The following is a 27,762-nucleotide window of genomic DNA, read 5'->3' as shown; positions in this document are numbered from 1 at the left end:
TGTGGTTTGCCTCCCTCCCTCTCTGTAACTATTTTTTTTCTCCCTTCCCTTCCCCCGTGGCCTTCTGCTAAGTTTCTCAAGATCCAAATATGAGTGAAAACATATGATATCTGTCCTTCTCTGACTGATGTATTTCACTTAGCATAATATCTTCCAGTTCCATCCACGTTGCTCAAATGGCATGATTCCATTCTTTCTCATTGCCAAGTAGCATTCCATTGTATATAGGAAACCACATCTTTTTAATCTATTCTTCTGTTGATGGGACAATAGGCTCTTTCCATAATTTTGCCATTGTTAAGAGCATTGCTATAAACATTGAGGTACACATGCCCCTATGCATCAGCACTCCTGTATCCCTTGGGTAAATTCCTAGTAGTGCTATTGCTGGATCATTGGGTAGATCTTTTTTTAATTTTTTGAGGAACTTCCACACTGTTTTCCAGAGTGGCTGCACCAGTTTGCATTCCCATCAACAGTGCATGAGGATTCCCGTTTCTCCACATCCTTGCCAGCATCTGTAGTCTCCTGATTTGTTCATTTTAGCCACTCTGACCGGTGTGATGTGGTATCTCAATGTGGTTTTAATTTGTATTTCTCCGATGACAAGTGATGTTGAGCATCTTTTCATGTATCTCTTGGCCATCTGGATGTCTTCTTTGGAAAAGTGTCTATTCATGTCTTTCGCCCAATTCTTCACTGGATTATTTGTTTTTCGGGTGTGGAGTTTGGTGAGTTCTTTACAGATTTTGGATACTAGCCCTTTACCCGATAGGTCATTTGCAAATATCTTGTCCCATTCTGTTGTTTGCCTTTTAGTTTTCTTGATTAAAATTTCAATTTCTAATGGCTTATTCCTAGTATATAGACATATAACTGTCTTCCATATGCTGATCTTATATTTTGAAACCTTGTTAACACTTCAGTCATTGGAATATTGTATACAACCAAGTCGTAAGTGAATAGAGACTATATTTCTTACTTTGCAATGTGTATGTCTAATTCTTTCTCTTGCCTTGTTATAGTAGCTAAGACCTCTTGTACAACGCTGGAGAGTAGTGGGAGTGGATTTCCTTCTCTTGTTCCTGCTTGGGGGGAAATTAGTCTTAACATTAAGTATAATGTTAGCTCTGAGATTTTTGTTGATGGCTTTTATCAGAATGAAGTAGTTACTTCCTTTCTATTCCCACTTTGTTGAGAAATTTTATCCTGAAAAAGATGATGAATTCTGTGAAGTGCTTTTTTTTAAATATCTATTAAAAGTTTTACTTTTTTTATTTATAGTCTCCTCATCTAGTATACTGATTAATCTTTGAATCTGAACGAATCTTGCATTTATGGGATAAATCTTTGTTGTGATGTATTATTATTGTTATACATGGCAGGATTTGCTTTGTTACATTTTGTTGAGAAGTTTTGGTTCTATGGTCATTAAAGATATTGTTTGTAATTTTCTTGCAATGTTTTTGTCCAGTTTTGGCATCAGGGTAATGCTGTCCTCATGAAATGAGTTGAGAAATATTCCTTTCTCTTATATGTCTTTAATTTTTTTTCATTATTGTTTTTATTTTTGAGAGAGAAAGCATGTAGAAGGAGCAGGGAGAGAAGGACAGAGAGGGACAGAGAAGGAGACAGAGGGAGAGAGAGAGAATCCAAGGCAGGCTCCTCACTGTCAGCACAGAGCCTGACATCGGGCTCAAACTCAGGAACCATGAGATCATGACCCGAGCTGAAACCAAGAGTTGGATGCAACTGACTGAGCCACCCAGGTGTCCCTCTCCTCTTATATGTCTTGCAAAGCTTGCATGAAGGTACTATTATTTATTCCTGAAATGTTTGCTAGAATTCCCCAGGGAGGCCATGTGGGCCTGCAGTTCTCACTGTGGGAAGTTTTTTGTTTTTTTTAAATGTTTACTTATTTTTGAGGTGGGGGGGAGAGCAAAAGTGGGGAAGGGAGAGAGAGAGGAAGACACAGAATCAGAAGCAGGCTCCAGGCTGTAAGCTATCAGTACAGAGCCCGACCTGGGGCTCAAATTCACAAACCGCAAGATCATGACCTGAGACCAAGTCCCATGCTCAACTGACTGAGCCACCCAGGCACCCCTTTAGGAAGGTTTTTAACTGTAAGTTCTATTTCTTTAATAGATATAAGACTATTCAGAGGTGCCTAGCTGGCTTAGTGGGTATAGCATGTGACTCTTGATCTCAGGGTTGTGAGTTCAAACCTCATATTAGGCATAGGACTTACTTAAAAAAGCAAAAGGAGGAGGAGGAAGAGGGGGAGGAGAAGAAGGAGACAATTATTCAGCTTATGTACATCTTTGAATAAGTTTGGGTTGGTATTTTGTGTCTTTGAAGGAATTTGTCAATTTCATACATATGTTGTCAAATTTATAAACTCAAATTTGTTTGCATAATATTCCCCTATTATCCCTTAAACATCTGTAGGATATTTGGGTTTTTTTTTCATTTTTGATGTTAATAATAAGTATCTTCTTTTTTTTCTTTCAGTCTGGCTATAACTTTATCTACTTTATTGGTTTTCCCCCCAAACCAGGTGCTGGTTTCAGTAATTTTCTTTTTTCAATTTCATTGATTTCTTTCTAAAGATATTCTCTCTTTCTGTCTCCTTGTTTAGAGCTTAATTTGTTCTTTTTTAGAAGCACAGGTTATTGAGACTTTTCTTTTTTTCTAACATTAAGTATTTCATGTCATAAATTTTCCTCCAAGCAATGTTTTTGATATTTTGATATGCTGTATTTTCCTTTTTATCCAATTTATTCAATTCAAAACACTTTCTAAATTGCCTTATGAATTCTTCTTTGATTCATGGGTTGGTTAGTAGTATCTTGCATAATTTTCAAATATTTGAAGATTCCTAGGTTATTAACCTGTTTTGATTTCTACATTCATTCCACTGTAATCAGGTAATGTACTTGGAATCATATCAATTTTTTGAAATTTGTTAAAAATTATCTTGCTCATTTTAGAGAATGCTCCATGTGCGCTCGAAAACAGTAAATATTTTGCTATTATTCAGTGGTCCCTTTCTTCCAAGAGTCAAATCCTCTCCAGTGACCCCCTGCTTTTGATCGTTCTCCAGTGTCTTAATCATTGTTTTTTATTTTATTTATTTTAATTTTTTTAATGTTTATTTTTGAGACAGAGGGAGACAGAGCATGAGTGGGGGAGGGGCAGAGAGAGAGGGAGACACAGAATCCAAAGCAGTCTCCAGGCTCTGAGCTGTCAGCACATAGCCTGATGCAGGGCTCGAACCCACGGACCGTGACATCATGACCTGAGCTGAAGTCGGCGCTCGACCGACTGAGCCACCCAGGCGATCCCGTTTTTTAAATATGTTTTGTACAGAGCTTATCAATCTTGGCTGTGAGAGGGTTAGTCTTTTATAATTTACTGTCCAGCCAGAAATCTCAGACATCTTGTAATATAAGAAAAGATTTCTTATTTTTAAGACAGTATATGTTGAATTTTTGAGTTCTTTCAAGCCAAAAATTCCTAACTCATGCCATATATGCAGTGGTTCACAATGTGTGAACTAGAATTCTGAGAACGTGTGAAATGGGGGGTGGGTAGCTCTGTAAAACTGATTTGACTTTCTCTATATTAATCTATGTTGGGAGTCAATTTAACAGGAGGAGGAAGCACATATGACTGTTTTCCTTACTTACAGATAAAACCATTTACAAACCGTTTCCAAACTTACAATTAACAAATGAAGAAGGAAATAAATGGAAACATCATTACCTTTACACTGAGGAGGGTCACTACTCCACTTGTTATTCCCAACACAAATAAGTTTGCTGTCTCCAACAAGTGAAAATTCGTCTGATCCTTGTGAAGGATTACAACTGTAAGTTATTAATTCATTATATTCAAATATAGTTCTGTGGCTATTGCTGTATTTTCCGTTATTTATTTTTGCAGGCGGTTGACAGTAAATCTCTTAAAAAGGAAATACAAAGAGTCAAGACAGGGCCAAAGGAAAAGTGTCAAGATAGCATTGTAAAGTCCTATGAACTGCCTTCAGTAAATTCATTAACATGATTTCTATAAGCTGTTTATTTAGGCTTCTATGAGAACATGTATTATTATCCCCAATTCAAGCCATAAACAAATGAACTTTCAGAACAAAACTCTTTTTCTCAAATACCTCTATGAAAAACCTATTATTACTTTAGAAGGCCATGCTAAGTTTCGTTCTAGTCTCATTACTGAAAATGTAATGAGAAAAAATGCTTGTGATTAAAAATAAAATTCACTGCTATTTGAGAAATTCTTTATAATATTTAAATATATCCATTTGCTAAATGGGTGATTCACAATAATACCAAGATATTGTCTTTCTTTACATCCTTATGAATGTACAGTGAAATTTTCCAAGCTACAAATTGTGAGCTTTCACAACAGACTGAATCCAGACGTCCTTCTGTAAGCCAGATATTAAAGAGATTTGCAAAAATGTAAAAAAAAAAAAGGCATTATTTTCAGCCTTTGTTTCAGAAAATTATTTTTCATAAAAATATGCTACATACATTAACATGTATTGAGCTTACTGTTCTTAAACAGGAATGAATATATAATTATTTTCCAAACTTCTCAGTTTTTCTTCCAATATAATGAATATCAATAAACACAGCCCACATAAAAAAAAATCTCTTTGGGATCCTTGACAATTTAAAAGCTTAAAGGGGATATGAGGTCAAAAAAGACTGAGGCTTGCTAGTCTAAATTCTAAACTGAAAATTTACTTACTTTTACATTGTGGGGGGTTATCACTCCAATACACGTCATTTCCACGAAGGTTACAAACTATAACTTGTTGCCCAACTAAGTAATAACTAAATGAGAAAAGAAAAACTTACTGTTTTCTCTATTAGTTAACAAGATGTGCATAATAATGAAAATTTCAATACTGTTGCGTTTCTGCACTACAGTAGTCTGAGGGAGAAGTTTCTTAAACAACATTATACCGTGAAAGCGCTAACCATATCTGCACTTAATGAAATAGAGTTTCCACAGGTGAATGCTCACTGACCAAAAGCCAGAAGATTTTGAAATAACTCTGTCGTACCTGTCAGTCTGGTCTCTCTGTCATCTCCAGCAACCACATTACACATCCATTTCTATGTCTGTGCTCACTCCATTCTTCTCAGTAAAAGCAACTGAGTAGAGACATTAGGCCCTAGAGCTTGCCTGCCTGGATCTGAGTCCCAGTTCCATGACTCACTTTCTGTTTGAGCCCAGGCAAGTCCTTTAATGTTTCTCTTGCTCAGATTCCTCATCTATGAAAAGGGGATAATAGTAAATATTCCATGGGATTGTTTTAAGGATTAGATGAGTTAGCATCTGGTACATAGTGAGTGCTGGGTAGTTTTCAGCCCCTTTAATACTTTTAGGTAAGAATATTTTTCTGGGAATAGCTCAGGAATACTACATAATGAAATTTTCTCTCATGATTTAAATTCACAGTACTCTCTTCTGCTCGACTTTTTTGTAACAATCATGAATAATTTTATTTATTTGCTACTTCTCATTAATTATTTTGCTTTGACACCTCTCTGTATACATTGTGTTTCTCAACAAGGCTATAACTTCTTGGAGAAAAGAATAGGTCTTAAACTTTCGGCATCCCTCAAACTGCCTAGCAGGCTCTCTCTCTAAAACTACTGACTGGATATTCCAGTATGTTTTCTTGATCAAGTGAAAAAAGTAGTCAGTGAAAATGTCTATACATGGATGCGGTTGCCTTTTCTCTATATTAGAGTCTTTGGGGGAGAATTCCAGGAAAATGGCAGAGTGGGAAGTGCCAGGAACCTGTCTCCCCAACTGGGCAACAACTGCAATGGCAGAATCTGTCAAGGGTGACTACTGTGGAACTCTGGAGTCTGTTGATGGCTTGCAACTTCCCAGGAAAGACTTGGACAGGTAAACTCCATTGATTTCAGTCGATTTCATCTTAGCACAGTGTCAGGTACCCATCCCTCACCCCCAGCAGGCAGCTGTGCACATCTTCCTGGAGCAGCTTGGAAGCAGTTTGGGGGATCAAGGGTGGACAAAAAGGGCCCCGTCCTCTGAATAGCAGGGATCTGTGCTCTTATCACTGAATCCTGGTTCTGGTCACAGAGATGTAGTCAACTCCTAACTCTTTTAAGCCCCTTCCTAATTGGCTGAAGTGACTTCCAGGGGATTTAAACAGCCAGTGCTCTTTGATCCCCATATCATTTTTCATTTTTCCCCTCTCAGGAGCCAGACATTAAAGATTATTCAGAAACATCTTAATATGTGAATAAAGTTAAAAAGTGAATGTGCATGGCCAGGGAAAGGCTGAGAAAAGACTGAGAAGGCCTTCAGTTTAAATTTCAGGCTGGTCTTCAACAGAGATATTGTACAACATTCAAAAACAAAACAAAACAAAAAAACACATGAACAATAACATAAAACAACTGGCCCTGGGGAAAGGGAAGAATCTGGTTTACAGAGTGCCGACATTATTAGATTCAAATGTCCAGTATTCCACAAAAAATCACAAGATATACAAAGAAACGGGAGAGTTTGGAACACTGAAAAGAAAAAAATAAATAAACGAAAACTGTTCCCCCAAAAGACCTGATGGCAGATTTACTAGACAAAGACTTCAAAATAACTATTTTTACATGCTCAAAAGACTAAGGAAGAACTGGAGAAAGTCAAGAAAATCATGCATGATCAAAATGGAGATGTCAATGGGGTGACAGAAACCCTAAAAAGAAGTAAAAAATAAATTCTGGAACATTAAAATAACTGGGATATGAAAAATTCACTAGAGGAATTGAATGCAGATTTGAGCAGCAGGAGAAACTAGTGGACATGGAGACAGAACAATGGGAATTATTGAGTCTGAGGAAAAGAAAGAAAAAAGAGTGAAGAAAAGTGGGCAGAACATATGGGACCCGTGGGACACCATCAAGTGGACCAACATACATATTGTGGGAGTCTCAGAAGGAGAAGAGAGACAGTGGCAGAGAGAACATCTGAATAAGTGATGGCTGACAACTTCCCAAATTTAATGAAAGACATGAATATATTGGGGGCGCCTGGGTGGCTCAGTCAGTTAAACCTCCGACTCTTGATTTTGGCTCAGGTCATGATCTCATGGTTCATGGGATTGAGCCCTATGTCGGGCTCTGGGCTGACAGCATGAAACCCTTGGGATTCTCTTTCTTACTGCCCATCCCCTGTTCTAGCACACATATTCTCTCTCTCTCTCTCTCTCTCTCTGTCTCTCAAAATAAATAAATAAAATTAAAGAAAAAGAGACATAAATATAAACATCCAAGAAGCTCAAAAACCTCCAGGTAAAGTGAACTCAAAGAGTAACTAAGACACATAACACTCAAACTTTCAAAAGACAAAGACAAAGAGAGAATCTTCAAAAGAAGGACGACAGAAGTGAGTCATCATACAAGGGATCCTTAATAAGACTATCAGCAGATTTCTTATCAGAAGCTTTGGTGGCCAGAAGACAGTGGGACAATATACTCAAAAAGTGCTAGAAGAAAAAAAAACTGTCAACCAAGAATCCTCTATCCAGCAAAGCTGTCTTTCAAAAGTGAAGGGGATGTTGGGAAGAGTACTGGGTATTGTATAGAAACCAATTTCACAATAAATTTCATATTAAAAAAAATAAAGGTTAAATGTGTATTTCTGAAAAAAAGTGAAGGAGAAACTAAGACTTAGATACGCAAAAGCTGAAGGAGTTAGTGACCACTAGACATTCCCTGCAAGAAATAAATTCTCAAGGGAGTCCTGCAAGATGAAATGAAGGAATGCTAGAAAGTATCTTTGAGCCATAAGGAGAGATAAATATCACACTAAAGGTAAATACATGGGAAATTATTACAGCTTGTATTATTGTAACAATGGCTTATAATTGCAATTTTTATTTTCTTTATAACTTAAGAGACTAGTGCATTTAAAAGAAAAAAAAGAAACAATCAGTGTAAAACATAGTATTACTGTAACTTTGTTTTTAACACCAAATCTTGTTTTCTACATAACTGAAACTAATTTATAAGAACTATTAGTTTATGTTATGGCACACATGATGTATAAAGATGTACTTTTGTGTAATAAACAACCAAATGGGGTGGGGATGGAGTTATAAAGGATAAAAGTTTTTGTATGTTATGAAGTTAAACTGGTATAAATTCAAATTAGAATGTTTTAACTTTAGGATGTTAAATGTAATCTCCATGGTAACCACAAAAAAACAGCCATAGGATATAGACAAAAGGAAATGAGAAAAGAGTAAGAGCAGTTTACCAGAAAAAGTCAAATAAACAAAGAAGACAGTAATGCAGGAGCTGAGGGCCAAAACAAGCTGTAAGGCATACTGAAAACAAATAGCACAATGACAGAAGTAATTCCTCTCCTTATCAGTAATTACTTCAAACTTAAGTGGATTAAAACTCTCCAATCAAAAGACAGAGATTGGTAGAATAGATAAAAACACATGATCCCACCATATGCTATGTATAAGAGACTCACTTGAGATCCAAAGATGAAAACAGGTTGAAAGTAAATGGACTAAATAAGGTATTTCAGCAAATAGTAACCAAAAGAGAGTATGGTTGGCTATACTAATATCACACCAAGTAGACTTTAAATTAAAAAAGGTTACCAGAGACAAAGGATATTATATGTTACTAATTAATAAGGGTTCATGCAACAAGAAGATGTCACAATTGTAAACATTTATGCCACCTGATGCAGACCGTCAAAACATCTGAAGCAAAAACTGACAGAATTGGACAAAACAATACACATTTCTACATAATAGGCATTTCTACAACAGTAGTTGGAAGCCTCACTACCCAGTTCACAATAATGGATAGAACAAGCAGACAATGTAAGTGAAGAAAGAAATAGAGGACTTTAAGAACACAACATTTCTGTACGTCCTCCTTCAAACCTGAGAGTTGGCATTTTAAATAGGATATACTTTGTCAAGAATAAAGTCACCATGATTACTACATTTTTGGTGCTTACAATAAACTTATTATTAGGTATAGTATTAGACAATTTTGCTTCACTTCAATATAAATTTCCTTGAATTAATTATGCATCTTTTCAGTCTCCATAAAAAGCCCAAGAGTTGTTTGGCTATAAATGTGAGTTGTCACATACAAAATAATGAAATAAACTTTATGGGAACGCTTGTGAAACAAAACAAAAATGGAATTAGTGACATTCAACTGATTTTCTCTAAGGAGCAACTTACCCCTCATCACAATAAAAGTGAGCTTCGTGATCAAACGAAAAGGTTTTATTTGGGGCAACAACTTCACCATGTTGAAGTGATAGCCTATCGCATTCTTTTTCTGAAATAAGATTGAAAAAAAACTTTAATGCCAATTTCAGAACAGATTTAAATCAAGGTCAAAATTCTGCACGACTCTCTGCAACTAACACAATATTATTTTCTATACCTAGCTGTTATGCAAACTTAAAAATTCACACTCAACCAGGTAAACAATTATTGCCAAGAAAAAGATCCCCTGGAGATTTATCAAATTCTGGAAAAAAATATTGCTATCTGAAACTAATTTTTCACATGAGAAAAATTGTGGTAGTGGAAAATGGACCCTAATATTTGTAAAAATCTCTAGAGAAAACAATATATATACATATACGTTGTTTTGTTTACTTACTCATACAAGCTTCTTGGAGAGGGAACCACGAGTGATTCTGCTCACAATAAGCCATGACGGGAAACACAGTAATGCGTCCTGGAAGACACTCATAATATATTTTCTCTCCAACCTCATAATATTTTTTAGGTTTACCCTTGAGCTTCATAGTTTCGAATTTTGGTGGTTCACCACAGGCATCTAGTGATAAGACAACGAGAATATGAAAATGAAGTATTTATCTCTTTCACCAGCCAAGGCTCTGGTCTGGCAGCAGGTAGGTAATAGAATAAAAAAGGGAAAGATCTTTGCAAGATTTTAATGATTCTTCCATGCTTTTGCCCACTTAGTGGGAGTATGTAAGATGTGTGCCTTGTTTGCGTTAAATAACCGCCTATTAGCTTTTGATTTGATGGGGAACAAGCTGAATTTACATTCAACAATAAAACTGAAAAGACAAAATTAATGTTCATGTTCTTAAAATATATACAGATAGGCAACCTTCCCCACTTTTATCTAAATTCATTTCAAAACTCGCTCTTCCTTGGGGCGCCTGGGTGGCTCAGTCGGTTAAGCGGCCGACTTCGGCTCAGGTCATGATCTCACGGTTTGTGAGTTCAAGCCCCGCGTCGGGCTCTGTGCTGACAGCTCAGAGCCTGGAGCCTGTTTCAGATTCTGTGCCTTCCTCTCTTTCTCTCTGACCCTCCCCCGTTCATGCTCTGTCTCTCTCTGTCTCAAAAATAAATAAACGTTAAAAAAAAAATTAAAAAAAAACCTCGCTCCTCCTCTAAGAAGCCTTCTACAGCATATAGCACCCTGCTCTGATTACTCTCCCATGATCTGAAACAAACTAATGATAACCTGTCACTTCAGGTTCAGTCTCTCTCAGAAGGAGAGTTCCTAGAGGTCAGGCAACTTACATCTTCTTTTTCTAGTATACTCTGTACCCAGTGGATGCTTAAGAAATGCTATAGTAACAAGTGATTATTAAATAAGCATTACGTATTTCATAGCTCAAAATAAACATGCATTAAAGTCTTTCAAAATATAAGGCTTCATTTCATGTTAGTGAACTGAGCTTTTCATAAGTGAAAAGATGTCACTTAAATATCAAAATTTACTACTCTGAATAGCCCTAGATGGAAAAAAAAATGTTGCGTTTTAGGGCATTATGTCAAATAAAAGTTCATCTTCCTCTACTGATCAATGGATCACACATTCCTTCAGAAACTCCCTGAGGTAGCTATCTGGGCTGTTTATCCAATATCCACTTACAGAAAAGCTACGATGTTGCTATGCTTTTAGAATTTTGAGGGGAGTGGAGGGGAGATTTTTTTCCCCCTAGAATAGTGTCATTTTTACTTCAGCAACTCCTCTTCCTTTTTAATTAACCATGAGCTTGAAAACCAAACATCTGTCAGAACAATTACGTAAAATAACACGATGGAGACACGTCCAGTAAAGTCCTAAAGGGCTAAAAGAACATGGAGGCCTCTCCTGTAAGGGTGAGGACCTAAGGACAAAGGAGATAGATCTACTTTGATCCCTGAGGAAACTTTTCTTTCTTACTCCCTGGATCTCCGTCTTACTTCAGATTAAGAGACTGGTCAAGAGAACTCTACTCAAGTGAAATATTACTCTCCTTTTACACCATATTCCTAAATTCTAAAATTGTATCTATAAACACCGTCCAACATTTCCTTTACATCATGTCCTCAAATCCACCTACTGGCAATATGTTTTGTTTTGTTTTGTTTTTAACATTTCCACTCTGCTGACCAAGATAAGTGAATGTTCCTCAATCAACTGTCCAAATTAGAACAAAAGCAAAAAGCAAACAAAAAATCATAGTAATTAAAAGCATTGTTTAAAAAGAGGACTAATATAGAGTTGTATTAATGACATTACATGCACTGAATACCCTGAGTCATTTTACAATAGAAAAAAAAAAAGCTAAAAATGCTACATAATTCCATTGTAGATACAAATATATAACATCATTAGAAATCCTGGAACCACCAAGAAAAAGATTAAGTAACAGCATACCCCTGATTAAATTATACAAGTATTCCTGTTTTATGCATTCAATTTCAGTAACTATCTTGAAAGCAGATAAAGAAGATAGAATTCCAAATATGACTTTCATAGACAGTGATCTGTATGGAAAAAGAAATAATCAATTGGATTGTTTAACTTATTCAACTAAGTTGAAGTATTTCTTCCTCCTAACATGCACTATAAAAGACATGCTTTCAACAACATGCAGAGTTTATAATTTAGTTTGGCAACCAGTTGATTGATTACAAGCTTTATACCTCTTATAATCAGACTTCTTCTATTGCTCAGAATTTTTTTCCTATGGGGATTTTGAAACTAAATATTTCCAGCTCCAGAAAAAGAGAATCTTGGCTTAGTTTGTTCTAGATAGTTTACATGTAATTACTATTACCTGGCAATGCTATACTTCAACAATAGATGCCATTATATAATACCATAGGCAGTATACAGAAAATTCCCCAATGTTCCAAAGGAGTTTCAGGAAAGTGAAATAGTGCTCTACTATGGATCAAGACAACTGTTCACCTCTACACTTGAAACAATCGTGCAAGCACTCCCTAACCTTGCAACAATTAAAATAACTCCCAGACAGCAGCACCCACCCACAGTTCCACCGAAAACGCTACCTTCAGAAAATCATGGTCTCTGACCAAAACTGTAATCTCAGTGAAACCTGACCTACCCGCTACATCTCGTGCGTCTACACAACCTAGTTTTCTTTGCTTCCTTAAAACACAGACTGTGGCATCTACCCCTGTCAATTGTAATCTCACTTTCTACTCCCTTCTGAGTCTATAAAAATCACTTAAATTATTCAAAGTCATTAGGTGGCTCTCTTCTTGGTAAATTCATCTTAACAGTTTCTTCCTCAGTGATGTCAGTTACCCTGTGTATAACATGTGCAGCCATTGATGACTCTTAGCTGTCTCCTGCCCAAAAAGCTCTCTCCTTGGTTTCCAGGATAGCAAACCACCCTGGTTTTCAGCTTGTCCTCTGGCTACCTTTCCTTCTCTGCCTAATTATATCTAATTAGGCAGAGAAGTGATGTGATGTTCCCGACGGGTTACTGTAGGAACTCTTGTTACTTCATTCTGTAGATCCTTCTGGGGGTGAGTGTGCATACTCTCATGACTTCATTAGCACTGAGAAGACCTGCCTCCCATATCCTGGTCTGCCAGGGAGATCCTCTATCTCTAGCCAGGGAGCCTACTGCATATATTCAGTTGCCTGCCTGAAACTGTACCCCATCGGCTTAATGAGGTTGAAACTAGCAGAAAGCTTAAACCTTTTTTTTTTTCTTCCAGAGAACTGTTTCTCCCTGAGCAGCTACTGTTTCTTTTCAGACCCTACTAAAAAAACTCAGAAGATTTTTCTGCAGCAGCCTGGTTTCAAGGTCAATGGATGAACAAGCAAGGCCATACATTCCTTACCCAAGATAAGGAGTCCAAGACCCAATCCAGGTTATACTGGCTCTCAGAGCAGACCCATAACCCCTTCTCCTTGTCCTAAGATAACTGCATGAGGCCGGGGTGCTAAATTTTGCCTCCTTCTGATGCTAAGTATCCACCCCAAAGGGAACGTGGGATATATGCTTACGGTCACTGAATGCACATGCTCTACCTCTCCTCATGATTAGTTGTAAGTTTCCCCACTGTTTTATCAATATGTGTATAATCCCAACCCTATGATTATTAAAAAAAAAAACAAAAAAACTTGTTCTTGCCTCCCTCAGAGAGGGGGCTTTGGGGCTTGTTCTCCCATCCCCTCCTTGGGTTGCCTCTCAAATAAACTTTCCTCGCTGCATATCCGATAGCTTTGTGCTGGGCTTTGCTGCATATCAGGCAGATGAACTTGTCTTTGGTTCAATCCCCACACGCTCCACTTGGAAAGTGTCAAGCTATCTCAAATAACATTATGAAGGCAGAGTGTGGCCTCTTGACTCTTCAGCCTCACGTATGCCCAGCAAACAAGATAGAGGGTTTTCACAACTGAAATTCCTGTTCCATCTAATTCTGCCTTTCCTTTGAGCTCAAATCACCACCCTGTCTTATCTACATTGCCACTAGCATTTCTGAATGCCACCAGCACTCCAGACCTCCCATGCATCATTTAACTTTTCGACCAGAGATTCCAACCCCTCCCACCCACTCATCCCTCAGCTTCCGCTGAGATGCCACTCCTTATGGCTCTTGACATCTCTCATCGAAAAACTGGGTTAGGTATCCTCATGATGTCCCATTTACCTCTTCCAGAGAACACTTCAAAGTGTTAGTCTTTATTGTTCATACTCCCTATGAGACGGTCACCTTCTGAGGACCATGTGTGATTCATCACTGCACTTCCAATGCCAAGTGCCAGAGCTGAATGAGCACTGTCATCAGTTCCATACGCTCTCAGATCAAAACTCAAATTCTTTTCTGCTCAGCTAACTTCTTCCAGAGATAGCGGCAAATTATAGGTTTTTTTTTTTCTCTGCTGTTTTATGCCTGTCTTCAAACTTTTTCCTTCGGTTTAACGACAACTATTTCCCCTTGTCAGAGTATTTAATTTCTTTCATGTCAATCTATCTATGCTTTCTTGTTTTATTATGAACGCTTTCTCCCTTACTGCTATTATTAGAAACAGTATTTTGACATTACAGAAGGTGAACTCCAAACACTGGGGATTTTGTTTTCTCCCAAAGTACAGTAACGAAGGATTCCGTATCCTGTTTTCTCAAACAACAGTGGTGACACTAATAATTTTAGAAATTGCAAACATTCAACACTACTTGTGCAACCATTATTTTAAGAGCATTTTGACTAACAATCTTCATACACATCCAATGAGTTGGGTTCTATCCACCCTCTCCCCACCCCACCCCATAAGATGAGCAAACTGAGGCAAGGGGATTAAGTAAATTACCCCCCAAAATATTCCAGCAGCGAGGCACCATGGTTCCACTGCCAACACTTCTTCCCACCACATTTGTCTGAAACCCTCCCGCACTTACACCAACAATCTACAACGTGGTCCTCAAGAAATGATCTACTGAGTCTAGAGAAATTAAAGTAACTCTGGTTTAGATTTGCCATGTGCCAAGTCAAACAAAAGGGCTCAAGGTGCCCTAAAAGGACAGATGCTAACGTCATGTCTGAATTTTAATGATGGTGATTGTTCATTCTTGACTATCCTGTTGCTGTCACAGTGATCTGCTCTGTGATCCAGTCCTCTGCCTTTCTCTCGCCTCTGTGTCCTCCTGCTGCCACACCGGGTAGCTCCACAGTCCATGGATGCCCTAAGCCATGTCACATCGCTAAGCCTCTGATCACACTGTTCCCTCTGCTCTGAACACCCTTCCTACCTGCTCACCCGCAAGCCCTGTTCAACTCTCGTCTCCTTACACTGAATCCACTCAACTGTTCCTCCAGCAAGCATTTTCCACTTCCCCGGGGAGGCAGGGCCCCTTCCCCTTCCCTTGCACCGTCCTTTGCATGGACCTCTCAAGTCACTATCACATGTTTTTGTGTTTAACAGTTCCCATGGCTGGCTCCATTCATCCATGCAGCCACAACACCAAGCACAGCATGTCCCTCAGAGTAGCGAGGCAAAACAACATGGCACTCAAAGGACCACTGGTGTCAAACAGAACACCATGGGGAAGAATACGCTGTCAGGCATCTGACATTGAAACATTGAAACTAACCATCTTTAAGCTTGAAGCACTGGAGAAAGATCTGGCCATGTCATTTCTTCTGTTGCCTATCTCCCAGTATTCTGTAACCTAGCAACTGACCAGAAGGACTGTCCTCTGGGTATTACAATATGTAGAGTAAAGAAACTAAGAAACTAGCATGTAAGCACTTATAGATCTTGGCTTCTTTAATTAGAGAGAAAGAAAAGACCTAACGATATAACCCACAACAGGAGATAGTGGGTTTTGTACAAAACCAGCAGACCCTTTGGGGAAGAATGAGACTGGTCCCGAAACTGGACAAATGTTCCCTTCTGCCATCTTGTGTAGCTGGCAACTAACTCCCTCTGAGGTGGTGGGCTTCCGGGCACAACACTGTCTGCCTACACACCTTCTCCTGAGAGGATGAGAGGCATCAAAACTGAACCGTGTACGCCCTTCCCACTGTTTCCCTGCCCAACATAATGAAGGCTCATTTGTACTTTCCCTAATTTCATACCTGTCCTGATTTTACCTTTAAAAAAATTTTTTTTTAATCTTTATTTTTGAGAGACAGAGTGCAAATAGGGGAGGGGCAGGGAGTCAGGGAGACACAGAATCTGAAACAGGCTCCAGGCTCCGAGCCATCAGCACAGAGCCTGACACAGGACTCAAACTCATGAATCGTAAGATCATGACCTGAGCTAAAGTTGGACGCTCAACCGATTGGGCCACCCAGGCACCCCATGATTTTACCTTTGAACCTTACACTTGGCCTTGATTTCCCTTTTCTTCATTTTTAAGTTTTATTCCCTTCCATGTTGCACTCTGTTCATTTCATTTGTCTCTTTCCTCTATTCCAAATGACATTCAGAGTCTCCTTCCCCTTTTAGCTATAAGGCTAATCTAACCTTGATCCTTTTTAAAAACTTCTTTTTGTTTTCTTTTTACCACCACTGGCCCCTCTCCACTCCACTCTCCCCACACAGAAATGAACTGTTTGATGATCAGTATCAAGCAAGACTATTGTGAGCACTGCAGACTCTACATAAACAGTGGAAGACAGAGCCCCTCTGACAGGTGCCCCTGCCTTAGCTTGGGCACCACGGATAAGCCATCCTAAGCGCGATGCTTTAAAGAACCTTCCTCCGGTACTGTAAGCCTCACCTGAATCCTTTATTTCATTTTCTGGTACTTAATGTGTATACAAGAGTGTTGATGCTGACGCAGAAAATGGGCATCTGGAACCACAAGTGTGACAAGACAGAGGAGCTCTCTGCATTCTACTGGGGAGAGCAGAAGACACAGTTTTGCAAGGGTGACTCCCGGTCGGGGGATTTGAGGTGGAGTGTGTGGGTCCACCTGAGACGGGGTGGTCAGAGAGGGGCCTTCCGAGGGGGCAACATCTCAGCTGAGTGTGAAGGACAAGAAGGAGCCTTAGGCACAAGGGGCCGGGGGTGGATGCTCCAAGTCTAAGGGAATAGCAAGTGCAGAAGCCCCACAGTGGCAGAGCATGGCCTGTTTAAAGAGAAAACTGTTCCTGCCTCCAGTTAAATGCTGTCAGGGACTCAAGCTCCTTTCCTCCAGAGCACTTCTGCGCTACAACATATTTATTAGTAGTATGCTTGGTGTCTGCCACTCCCAATAGATTTTAGCAACAATTTCTTGACGGCCACTGTGCGCATGGCATTGGGGGTCTCACAGTGAGTAATGCAGTCCCTGCTTATATCGATGTGACTGCAACCAGATCAATAGTGAAACAAGGATCCGAAGGTTAGGAAAGTAAAGGTCCGGGGCCTTGGGCCTTTGGACCCGCTCCCCCTTGCAGCCAGGGGACACACCCTCTCCAGGCTCTTACCAGAGTTTAGAGAGAGCAGAAGCACTGGGGCTACCAAAAGAATCCCGACCACGCGCCAAGAAAGGCGCCTCTCGGGGAGGCGGGGACGGCAAGGGCGCCGCGCGCAGGACGCCATCATCCTCCTGGATATCTGTGGGAACCCGAGAGTCCGCAGAGCAGGGACCCTCCCGAGTCCGGTACCAGACGCAACAATTCCCCCAGTACCCAGGTGTCATTCGCCCAGGCGCGGGGGCGTGGCCTGGGCGGTGCTTGGGCGGAAGTGCCGGGACTTCCAGTCAGTGTGGGCGGGGCCGGCAGGCGGCTGGAGGCGGGGCCTGCGAGCGGGGCCCGTTAGACTGGGGTCTCCCCACCCGGTGGGGTCTCCCCACCCGGTGGGGTCTCCCCACCCGGTGGGGTCTCCCCACCCGGTGGGGTCTCCCCACCCGGTGGGGTCTCCCCACCCGGTGGGGTCTCCCCACCCGGTGGGGTCTCCCCACCCGGTGGGCAGCCGCCTGCGTCCACTATCGCGGGCGCCCTGCGGCGACCCCGTCTGGGCACCTGCGCGAGGCCTCCGGCGGCTTGCGGGACTCGGCCGGCTCCCCGCCGCATCTGGAAGGGTCGAAAAGAAACGAGAGCTGGGGGGTCATCCTTGTGGCTTTTCCGGAGCGGAAAAGCGCCTCGCCCTGAAAATACAAACCCAGAGGCCAGGCAGCGGGTCGTCGTGGGGCCAGCACACCTCGGGGCTCCGGTCGTGTCCTGAGGCACTCGGGACTGTCCGGACCCCCTGGGCCCTTGTTTCAAGAGTTGGCAGTGATCCAACTGCCCTAAATGATCCCTAAATGTTTAGGGACATTTAGGCAGTGTCCCTAAATATTTAGGGACAATACTTGTGATTTCCGGGGCTCAGCACCTGCCCTCGGATCTTCTCAAGGCCTGCTAGATTTCAAAATCTCAAAGGTTTGGCCACTGCACTCCCAACCCCTAAGGAATTATTAAAGGACACCGGGCCATTAGCATATCGGGCCTCACCTCTCTGGGGCCCTTGCCCTTGAGCAACTGAATGTTTTATTGGAGAGGAAAAAACATGCACGAAAAAGGTAAGGACAAGGGAGTATTAATTGCCAATCTCCTGGAGATACTCAAAGCCGTTATTGTTGGGATGCGAGGAATTGATAAGAGAGAGCTTTTCTGGGGAAACAATCTCTTGGTGGAAAGTCAAGCGGAAAATGAAGAATGAGCCAGATCTATTTGTAGCGTTGTGATTAAACCTGTATGACTAGTAAGAGGAGAAGTAACATGACCTTTATTAAAAGAGCATACAAAAGGAGGCGACGTTTTCTTCCTATTAGCTGGCAAAGAAGGATAAATGTCAACCAGCGTGAGTAAATGTATCCGGGGGCCAACACCCTGAAACTTTTGGCTCTCAAGTTAACTTGTCCATATGTTAAGTTTTCAAATGGACATGACTTTTAAACCACTAGTTGTTCCATTTAGGGTTCATGCCAAAGAAATCGTCAGAGCTGTGACCAAAGATGTACAATTTAGGGGGGAAAAAGAAATCCTAAGTGTCTAACAAAAGTAGAAGGCAGTTTTGATAGGTGGATTTACGGTATGAATGTCTAGGCAGTGAGCAGTGTAAAAAAAAATCCATGTTAAAAATATGATACCTATGTAAGTGGAAAAAGCAGATTCCAGATCAGTATGTGCCTTTTGGTATTTCTTTATTAAAACGAAAGTAGTATATTCATACATGTAAATAGAGATTAGTTGGACATATACCAAAATTAACTAATACTTGACAGGATTATGGATGTTTCATTTTCTTTGTGCTTTTCAGTTTTCTGTTACGGTCTTACATTACATTTGGAATCAGTAAAGACAAAAAACCCAACTGCTATTGTTTTCACGAATGGTACTGATGAAACCTTGCACCACAAAGAGTCAAGGTATGAGACGGTGGGAAGGACATGTAAGCTCTCTGCATACACTTCAGATTCATATTCTGGAATTACAGAAATCTCTATTTTTAAAATTCTGTACCCAAAATGCACTGAAGACATTCTGGGTTGGACAAACCGTGGAATTTCCTCTTCCCAGACCAAAACATTATTTTCAATTCTGGGGGCAGCCTGTAGGCCACAAAATTGTGGATTGTTGTATAAAATCAACACCTTACCTACTATCTTGGAGTATAAAAACGAGACACTCCATGATGACACTTAATTGAAGGAGGTATATATAATTAAGGAGACACTGGAAACTCAAATGAGGGAGAATTATCATTTCTGGAAATTCTTAGAATTGTTAAGAGTGATAGGACAGAAATGTTTTTCAGCTCAATGTTGACATTATTTCTGCAAACAGATAATCTATTTCTTACTCTTTGCAACCATCTGTACACAACGATATATGTCAGTTGTATCTCAGTAAAGCTGAAAAAACTTCCACATTTATTTCTAGGCTTGGAAGTCACATTTTCTCGTGAAAAAATTTAAAAGATGTGGAACGGTATATGGCTAGTGTTTGGTTTCTTAGTGTCATATACTAGATTAGATTCAAGACTTGGGGTTTTACTGGAACTTTCAATCAGTCAAGTTTCTATACCTGGCGTTCATCAAACCACTCTTAATATAATTGAGTACTTTCACATTGATTATTTTTATTTGACGCAATGCATCACATAATTTATCTGAAAGGTCCCGAGCCCTGTTCCTTATTTTTCTGGACAAGCTCCATGAGACAGGGATAGAGTTCTCTTGCTGTAGCTCCAGTGCTGAGACAGTTCTGTGTCTGTAAGGTGTATAATAAAAACGTATATATACTGAATGAAATAAATGGGGGGTGCTGTCTTGTGCATCTAACATGTCTCTGCCAATTCTCCGCCACCATGGATTTACCAAATGCTGGGGAAGCTCTGAGAGATTTTGTTGTCAGAATTTTAAGATACTGGGAGCAAAGTGGGGTTTGCCTCTAAAAGGAATGAGCTACAACTGTGTGCACACAAACCGTTCCTGGATCGGGCACTGCAAGCTGTGTTACGAAGCAGAGCTGCTGTCTGTCCCTTAGCCTTGAGATCGTTTTAGTGACTTGGTTCAAAGGGAGAGTGTCGACAGTGAACTTCTTGAAGCCCTGACGGGAATGGCACTCAAGAGTCCAGGCTTTGAGTGAAGCGGGGGAGTAAACACTCATGGTTTCTGCAGCTCCCCCTGGAGATTCTGTCACACTGCTAAAGTGCAGGAGAGGAGAGCATGGAGAACATGCCTGTGCGTAGACCAGGTTTGGAGCTACGTGCTACATCTCCTTTCAGACTGTGTGAAGGCCAGTGGGGAGGAGGTAGGTGTGTGAAGATGTCTTTAAACACAGGCCAACTTCTGGAAAATAAATCATAATGTTGGATGATTCCTGGCCTCCTAAATTAGTCTGTTTCCATCGTGCTGATCTGAGGTGGGGGTAAGCAGCAGGAATGGGCCTGTGAGTGCTCTCAGGAGAGGGTTTCCGCTGCCATGGTGAATTACACAGGACGCATTTGTGAAAACCTGAAAGAGGATGGCTAAACAGGATGGTTCAACCATCTTGCTGATGTTGGCCCTGGGGGCTGTGCCACCGCCCTTTGTATCTGGTAAACACCTGCCATTCAGTTGACCTTCTTATTTAGCTCTTACCAGCAAGAGCATTCCTGTGGTAAGCCATTACCTGCCCCAGGATTCTAAAACAATCAAGTGCAGAAAGGAAGGCGTTTCTTAGAAGGAACACATATTCATTTTGTTTCCTCTTGGCTTGTGAAGGTTTAAAATGTAAATATATTACAAACCATAGTCCACAAGTAGATTTAGAAAGGAAAATCTTTTATCCCTTTCTTATAATGATGGCGACAGAACATTTTATTTAAATGTCATAGATTTAAACTAACGTACACCTTACACTTGCATGTACACAAAAGGCAAATGAGAAAAAAGAGAATATTAGCACTAGGAATAACTTTGGAGACCAGCTGGACCAGCCCCTGCTTTTCAGAAGGAAAATGTAAGGCCAGAGGTTAACATAATTGTTCAAGAATACAAATAAAGTTTGTATTTAAAAATTTTTAATTTAAAAATTTTTAAACTTGAAATTTAGTATTTTACCCATAGTATATAAAATATTTCCCTTATATAAATGTTGTACAGGTAAAAAAAAGTCTCATGAATTTTTTGAAATTAAATGTCCCAGGCATCAGATAGTTGTTAACCACAATACTCACAGACCTACTTCATTCTGGGTGGAAAAAAAGGAATTTTCATTTTTTTCATGTGATAGGGAATTTTGATTCTAAAACAGCCCAGCCCCCAACAACTATTTTCTAGCCCTCCTTTAAAATGTACTTCTTCAGGGGCGCCTGGGTGGCTTAGTCGGTTTAGCGGCCGACCTCAGCTCAGGTCATGATCTCTCGGTACATGAGTTCAAGCTCCGGGTTGGGCTCTGTGCTGACAGCTCAGAGCCTGGAGCCTGTTTCCGATTCTGTGTCTCCCTCTCTCTGACCATCCCCTGTTCATGCTCTGTCTCTCCCTGTCTCAAAAATAAATCAAACGTTAAAACAAAAATTAAAAAAAAAATGTACTTCTTCAGAAGCTTAAGACGTAATAGATTTCCCTATGTTCCAGCTAAGCAAAGCCATTTAGGATCTTTTTATATATTCATAGGTCACTTCCCTTTCTTCTTTTGGTGACCTGGCTGTATATCTTTTGCCCTTTTGCAGGGAGGGGGAATGGAGAGGGATGGTTTTTGAATTTTTAACTCTCTAAATATGCCTGTTTCCCCTGTCCATGATCCAAGTTGTAATTTTTTCTTCTGGTTTGTCAGTTGACTTTGCTTATTCTGTTTTTCCCTACCTTCCATGATTTTAAAGAAAACTTCAAGTTGATGTTCAGCTCACTCTTTATATTTATCAAGGTCAATTTGGCAGAATACACTCTAAAAGCAACTTAAAACCCAGGATTACACGGTAGATAGCAGTAGTCCTATGCGAATCTATTGTTAAATATCCAGGAAGATTCTGATATTTTCTAGATTATTAGCATGACCCATAATATCACACCAGATAATATTTGATCCGTAAGTATGTGGACTAGTTAAGGACTCCAAGACCACTTATTTATATATTAATTTTTTAACTTCTTTTAAAAAAATTTTGTTTTACTGTTTATTCATTTTTGAGAGACAGAGAGAGACAGAGCATGAGCAGGAAAGGGCAGAGAGAGGGGGAGACACCGAATCTGAAGCAGGCTCCAGGCTCTGAGCTGACAGCACAGAGCCTGACACTGGGCTCGAACCCACGAACTGTGAGATCATGACCTGAGCTGAAGTCGGACGCTCAACCGACTGAGCCACCCAGGAGCCCCAATTTTTTAACTTCATAAAGTCATAGTTTCTTAGTTTATTTAGTGTATTCTGAATGCATACAAAAGTAAGCCAGTTGCTTTTATAATAAAATTATTCTTTTATTTAAAATAGTTATGTTTTTGTAAAGAATAGAGTAAAAGTGCTTTTGAAAATCAACTTAGGAATATCCAAAACTCATTGTTTCAGATATTTCTCTTGAACACCTGTTCTCCAGAATCATTTAATGTTTTTTTAATAAACAGAAAATATTCTTTTTTCTAAGGAAAGTAAAAACTGATATAGCTATATTTTACTCAGATCTAATAGGAGGAGATTTTGCTCTATAACAGAAAACCTAACTATTTAAGTAAGACTTGTGTATAAAGAAACATACATGAAGAAAGGTTAGCAAAAAATAAAAGATTAGCCGAAAAATCAAAATATTACCAGCGGTTTCACAGAGTAGTATAATTCTATGTGACTTATTTGTTTTTCACATCTTCCCTTTGGATTTTCAAATTCTCGTTAATAAGCCCATTCCGTAGTAGGACATTTGAAAATAAGAAAGGAAAATAACAAACTGGTAAACCAAGATCTTAGGCAACACCTTTGTCCTTTAAGTAAGTGAGGCTATTTATATAGCCCAAGGGCAGTCTTTTCCCCTAAATGGATGGTGTGTGCTTTGAGCACAAGGACAGAGGGTGAAGGAGTGACAGTAATCCAAACTAAGAGGAGGGAGCTTTTCCTAGATTCCGGGGGCACTTCGGCATCTTCAAGTGCACATGCTTGCATCTCTGTGAGGTCACTTCCAGTTGGGATTTTATGCGTTTCACATCTTATTCTGTTGAAATGAATCGCTTCCTTCCTGACCAACATTTTAATTCGAGGTGTTCTCCAGCTTTATATACTTTGTCAAGGAAGGACACTGAAATAACAGGATATTTTTATTCAGATGACAGCATGGCTGAAATGAATTACCCAGAACTTACTGGTAATAATCATGAGGACAGTATTACACCAATTATGAGTTCAGAAGAAGTGTTTATTGCCTTCTTTAGCGGTTGCTGTGCAGGGCACAAGAAGGTATTGCATAAGCTGAGACACTTAATAGATAAGAGAGATTAATGAATAAGCTGACCTTTCCCCGTTGCTGCTTTTATCAAAGGAAAAATGTTTCTCAGCGTTGGGCAACTAAATAAAAAGAGCCTCATTCCAGAAACAGAGGTTCCTCATAACACACCAAATGTTTCTGAGTCTCTTCTGAGCCATGCTGTGGCAGGGGAAAGCAAACAGGAGCTGGTAGTTTGGAGGAGGGCCAGCCTCAGAGAACAGGTCCTCGTCCCCCACCACCGTCAAGACTGGAAGAAATCATTGTATCATCCATGATGTCCAAATGCTTCCCTGCCCATGCTGAAGTCTCTCCTCTTCCTCAAGGCCGGGAAGACTGTCCTTCTGCCAGTGGACAGATCCCTGTTGAGACCCATCGGCTCACCGGACACCCCATTATTACTGCCGCCTGATCCCCCATCATTGTTCCCTTTCTACCTCGTGACACGTCCCAACGCTTGGTATCTGCGTCATCTTTGAACATTCTCACGTCCTTCAGCATGCAGCTGTGTCTTTGGAGTCTGCCTCTTTCCCTGTATCACCCTCTGCCCTTGCACTTGGCTCGGGTGCACGGGTCCTAAGCTTGGTACAGACACTAACTCACTCCTTGTCTGCCACATGTGGCCACAAATGATCAACCTCGCTCCTGTGGAACACTGTGGCCAAAAACCCAATCTTGAAAAAGACACTTGTGACAAATTCATTTCGGACTTCCTGTATCATTATTAAAACGGTGGTCAACAGTCAATCTACACAATTTGAGATGCACCTTGATGTAAAAAAATGTTTCCAAAAAGTTGAGGATAAATGAAATGTTGATAAATTTATTCTCAACTGTTTAGTGTACACTTCTCATTTTAGTAAGTCTGTACTTAGAATTTGGGGAAATTAACTTACTCATAAGTGAATTTAGCATGGGAAAGAAAACACATAAGTACAACATTGGTAGATTACAAGTGACAAATGTTTGAAGAATGAATGAGCAAGCGAATGAATGCATTGGTGTTACTGGGCAAAAACAATAAATGAAATATTGGATACTATGGCATGTAAGCATATATACAGTTTTTAATGATAAAAGGATGGTGTTTATTTGGTAGAAACCACACCAGGAATAATGTTATACAGTCAATATAATCTCAGTGTATAACCCTGTAAATGTGAAGAAGCTTAAGTGTACTAGCCACTGGATGAAGGCTATTATAGGTCATTTTTATATACTTTATATTTTCTGTATTTTCTACCTTTTCAATAAGCACATATTACTATTAAAAGACACTATTTTCAAAATGGTATAGGCACTAAGTTCTACGAGTGCCAAAGAAAGACATGACTTTGGACCACAGCACATTGGGAGGGCTTCTTGGGTGAGTGAATTCTGAGCGGAGTAATGCAGATAGGATTGGAAGGAAAATGGTAAAGCGTTTAGGTGGGTAACCGGCCAGGATTGAGGAGATATCAAATGATATTTTAAGTATAATTCTGTATTATTTTTGAATGGACTTTCGTAAAGACAACCATTGCCCTCACAGTGGGCAGTTACTTTGTGTGTTTACAGTGGGTGACAATCCGGCTAGGGATGAATCAGTCTGGCCCAGCTTTTCCATCATAGTAAAGGACAAGCAGTACATCACCCCAAGAGCCTCGGAGGCATAATGTAAAGTATTCCTGAAAGCATAGTATTATCTGTCTTATTTTATCTTAAAATCTGCATTATTTGACTTCTGTTCCTATACCTATGTATTTGTGTTAAGATATAAATAATGCTCTTTTCATTTCAAACTACTGGGATCACAGTAGGAAAAAAAACACTCTCCTAGGAAATCATGCTATTCCTGTCTCATGACTTCAATATCCTACTGATATACTAGTCAAGCTTCTCTAGGTATATGCTCTTTTGAGAAGAATCGGACTGATGGTTATTATAGCTTCAAAAAGTTAATTACTAATACTGAGTTTTTAAAAAGCAGTGCACATTTCATTTGCTTCCATAAACAGTCATGAAAAACAAACTGTTCAGCAAAAGCAAGGTGAGTACAAGCCAGAAAACAAACCTAGGGATTCGCAAATTTCTATTTAGGAGAAAGTTGACCATACCCGACATATTTGTTCAAACGATTTGAATTGCCTGTGTCTTGATTATAAAATGCCTCTCTGACCCCTTGCCTTTTCCTGTGGCCACTTCTACTGTCCGATGTTGAATTTAAGATTTGGGACATGTGTGCAGATATAAAATGCCAAGTTTAGATAAGTGCACATTGATATATGGGAAAGAGGACAGAAAGGAAATTGACGAAAACACATGATACTTTTTGCTTCTGCTTTCTACAGGAGTGGCCAGTCCCCTCTATGGCATTTTCGTGCTGGTGTTTCAGACACCCAAGAATCTGAATAAAAATTTTAGGATACTTGGGCCCAGCCAGAGGAAGCAAGGACTGGGTGAAATGCTCTGTATGGTAAAGAAAAATGGAATTTTGAATTTACAAGAAGACCAAGAGTCAAAATGAGGTACCCTGAGAACACATTAAAGATTTTAACAAAACTGACGAGTGTCTAATGTGAGAGTGGCCTAGGAAAAGACTGGAAAGCCAAGGCTTACAGGGGAACTAAACAGTGAGAAAATCCTGATCATATGATAGAGTTCAGGGTTTGGCATTTTTCTTCTGAAGGACCAGATAGTAAGTCTTGGTCTGTGTAGCTTCTACTCAATTCTGCTGTTAGAGCATGAAAGCAGCCATAAATAGGCTAACAGTGGGGGAGGCTGGGTTCCAATACCTATATTTACAAAACAGTCACTTTTTAGTCCATTGATTTCTAATATTCACTTCTACGTGTGTGCCACTTCGGTACACATAGTTTGGTAATTTCCCTTTTCACCCCGGTCCTGTAGCAAACAGCTAAACAGTGACCACCCAACAGCTATGGTAGTAGGCTGGTACTTTGACTAGGTGGCATGCAGGGATGAGGTGTGGTGACAAGCCCCTGTTGGGGAGGACAGGAAACAGGAAGGAGAGAGCAGTCCTAGGAGACCTGGTGAGGCAGAGAATTCAGTGGGAGCCAGAAAGCAGGGGGAGGTAAATGCGAAGTCTCCACAGGATCCCCAGGTGATCCTGCACATTTAAGGGAAGGAGGAGCCAGGGGGACACCCAAGTGCCAAATGCTTGCGTTCCACAAGAAAACGAAAGCTTGCTTCTTCTCGAAGGTTTATAGCACCAGCGCACAAAAATACAGGAATGCTTTGAGAAAACAGTGCCCGGAGCACAGCGCTGACAGCCATCACCCAACCCCCTGGAAACAAGAATCTAAGAAAAGAACAACCAAGGCATTTCCAGTTCCTGAAGAACTTTCTATCTCCGGTGGTCCCAGTGATCCAGCCAGAGCGACATCTTAGGCACATCCTGTTCTCACTTTCGCTATCTGAGTTATTGACAACGTTATGAATTCAATATGTACATTAGGTACCTGCTGTTCTCCTGGTTTGTTTGCACAGTTTGAGGACTTACACCGCTGTCTTCTTGAGGATGTAAATGGATACTCTCCTTACATTTTTCATCTGTAGTTTTGCTAATTGGCAGAGGGAGAAAAGACAATTTTATACATTTCAGTCTTGGAAGAAAGTAGTCAGTGGCTTCCATTTTGAAATTGAGGGCATAAGTTGCCTCAGGTTTCTGAAATCTTTGCAAGATATGTAAAAAGGACACAACCAAATCCCACCTCTCAAGACTAAATAACTCAGAGTAGGAAATAAAACTAAAACCATCCTGTACGTTGCCAGGAGACTAGAGTTGCTTATACTCAAGTGTCCATGCCTTCAAAGGACATTTGCTTCCAAAGTCATTTTGACTGGTAAATACTGTTTACCACCAGGTGGTGACATTTAGGCTTCACAAGGGCAACAGCTTTGCACAACAATCTTACACAAGGCTTCCTTCTTCTGCTACAGCGAAGATGGAAGTTCTGTTTTGTGTACAGTTAACACCCAGAGTTTGGAAAGCAGCAGCAGTTGTCCGGACGTGTGAGAGGACTAGGGTAAATCCAAGCATTTAAGCACTTTTAAATGT

General features: G+C 40.1%; 2 protein-coding genes, 2 long non-coding RNA genes and 1 other non-coding gene across 18 annotated transcripts in view; 3 read left to right on the top strand and 2 right to left on the bottom strand.

Moving 5' to 3' along the window:
* Positions 1 to 9,942, bottom strand: part of LOC124510076 (membrane cofactor protein-like) — a 29,027-nt gene extending 19,085 nt beyond the window's left edge. Inside the window, exons 1-4 of the mRNA XM_047076772.1 lie at positions 9,711 to 9,942; positions 9,281 to 9,380; positions 4,774 to 4,859; positions 3,766 to 3,963 (exon numbers count right to left, since the gene is read on the bottom strand). Of these exons, the coding sequence (XP_046932728.1) occupies positions 3,766 to 3,963; positions 4,774 to 4,859; positions 9,281 to 9,380; positions 9,711 to 9,858 (532 nt within the window). The 5' untranslated portion in view covers positions 9,859 to 9,942. The remainder of the gene's footprint in view (positions 1 to 3,765; positions 3,964 to 4,773; positions 4,860 to 9,280; positions 9,381 to 9,710) is intronic.
* The window catches only part of LOC124510078 (uncharacterized), a 56,506-nt gene extending 42,949 nt beyond the window's left edge, over positions 1 to 13,557 (top strand). For 12 of the 13 annotated variants that reach the window (XR_006961597.1, XR_006961598.1, XR_006961595.1 and 9 more), the window contains 3 exons: positions 3,692 to 3,871; positions 9,840 to 9,966; positions 13,052 to 13,557. This is a non-coding gene — a long non-coding RNA (uncharacterized LOC124510078). Of the gene's footprint in view, positions 1 to 1,716; positions 1,812 to 3,691; positions 3,872 to 9,839; positions 9,967 to 13,051 lie in introns of those variants that run through there. The other variant, XR_006961605.1, reaches the window with a different exon arrangement.
* Positions 2,166 to 2,238, top strand: TRNAK-CUU (transfer RNA lysine (anticodon CUU)). Its single transcript has one exon. It is a non-coding gene; the product is annotated as a tRNA-Lys (tRNA).
* Positions 13,558 to 18,344: 4,787 nt separating the features above from the next.
* On the top strand, positions 18,345 to 24,781 carry LOC124510080 (uncharacterized). Its single transcript, XR_006961610.1, has 2 exons — positions 18,345 to 19,182; positions 23,760 to 24,781. It is a non-coding gene; the product is annotated as an uncharacterized LOC124510080 (long non-coding RNA).
* The window catches only part of CR1L (complement C3b/C4b receptor 1 like), a 62,431-nt gene continuing 57,361 nt past the window's right edge, over positions 22,693 to 27,762 (bottom strand). Inside the window, exons 17-18 of one of the 2 annotated variants that reach the window (XM_047076763.1) lie at positions 27,164 to 27,265; positions 22,693 to 23,519 (exon numbers count right to left, since the gene is read on the bottom strand). In XM_047076763.1, coding sequence (XP_046932719.1) covers positions 23,507 to 23,519; positions 27,164 to 27,265 — 115 coding nt within the window. In that variant the 3' untranslated portion in view covers positions 22,693 to 23,506. Of the gene's footprint in view, positions 23,520 to 27,163; positions 27,266 to 27,762 lie in introns of those variants that run through there. The other variant, XR_006961592.1, reaches the window with a different exon arrangement.

Source organism: Lynx rufus, unplaced genomic scaffold (assembly GCF_022079265.1).
Source record: "Lynx rufus isolate CCGP_SWC_20201006 ecotype Redwood Valley unplaced genomic scaffold, mLynRuf1.p SCAF_15, whole genome shotgun sequence".
In the NCBI taxonomy this organism is placed as follows: domain Eukaryota; kingdom Metazoa; phylum Chordata; class Mammalia; order Carnivora; family Felidae; genus Lynx; species Lynx rufus.
Note: the sequence above shows the minus strand (reverse complement) of the source record. Positions and strands in the feature narration are given on the sequence as shown.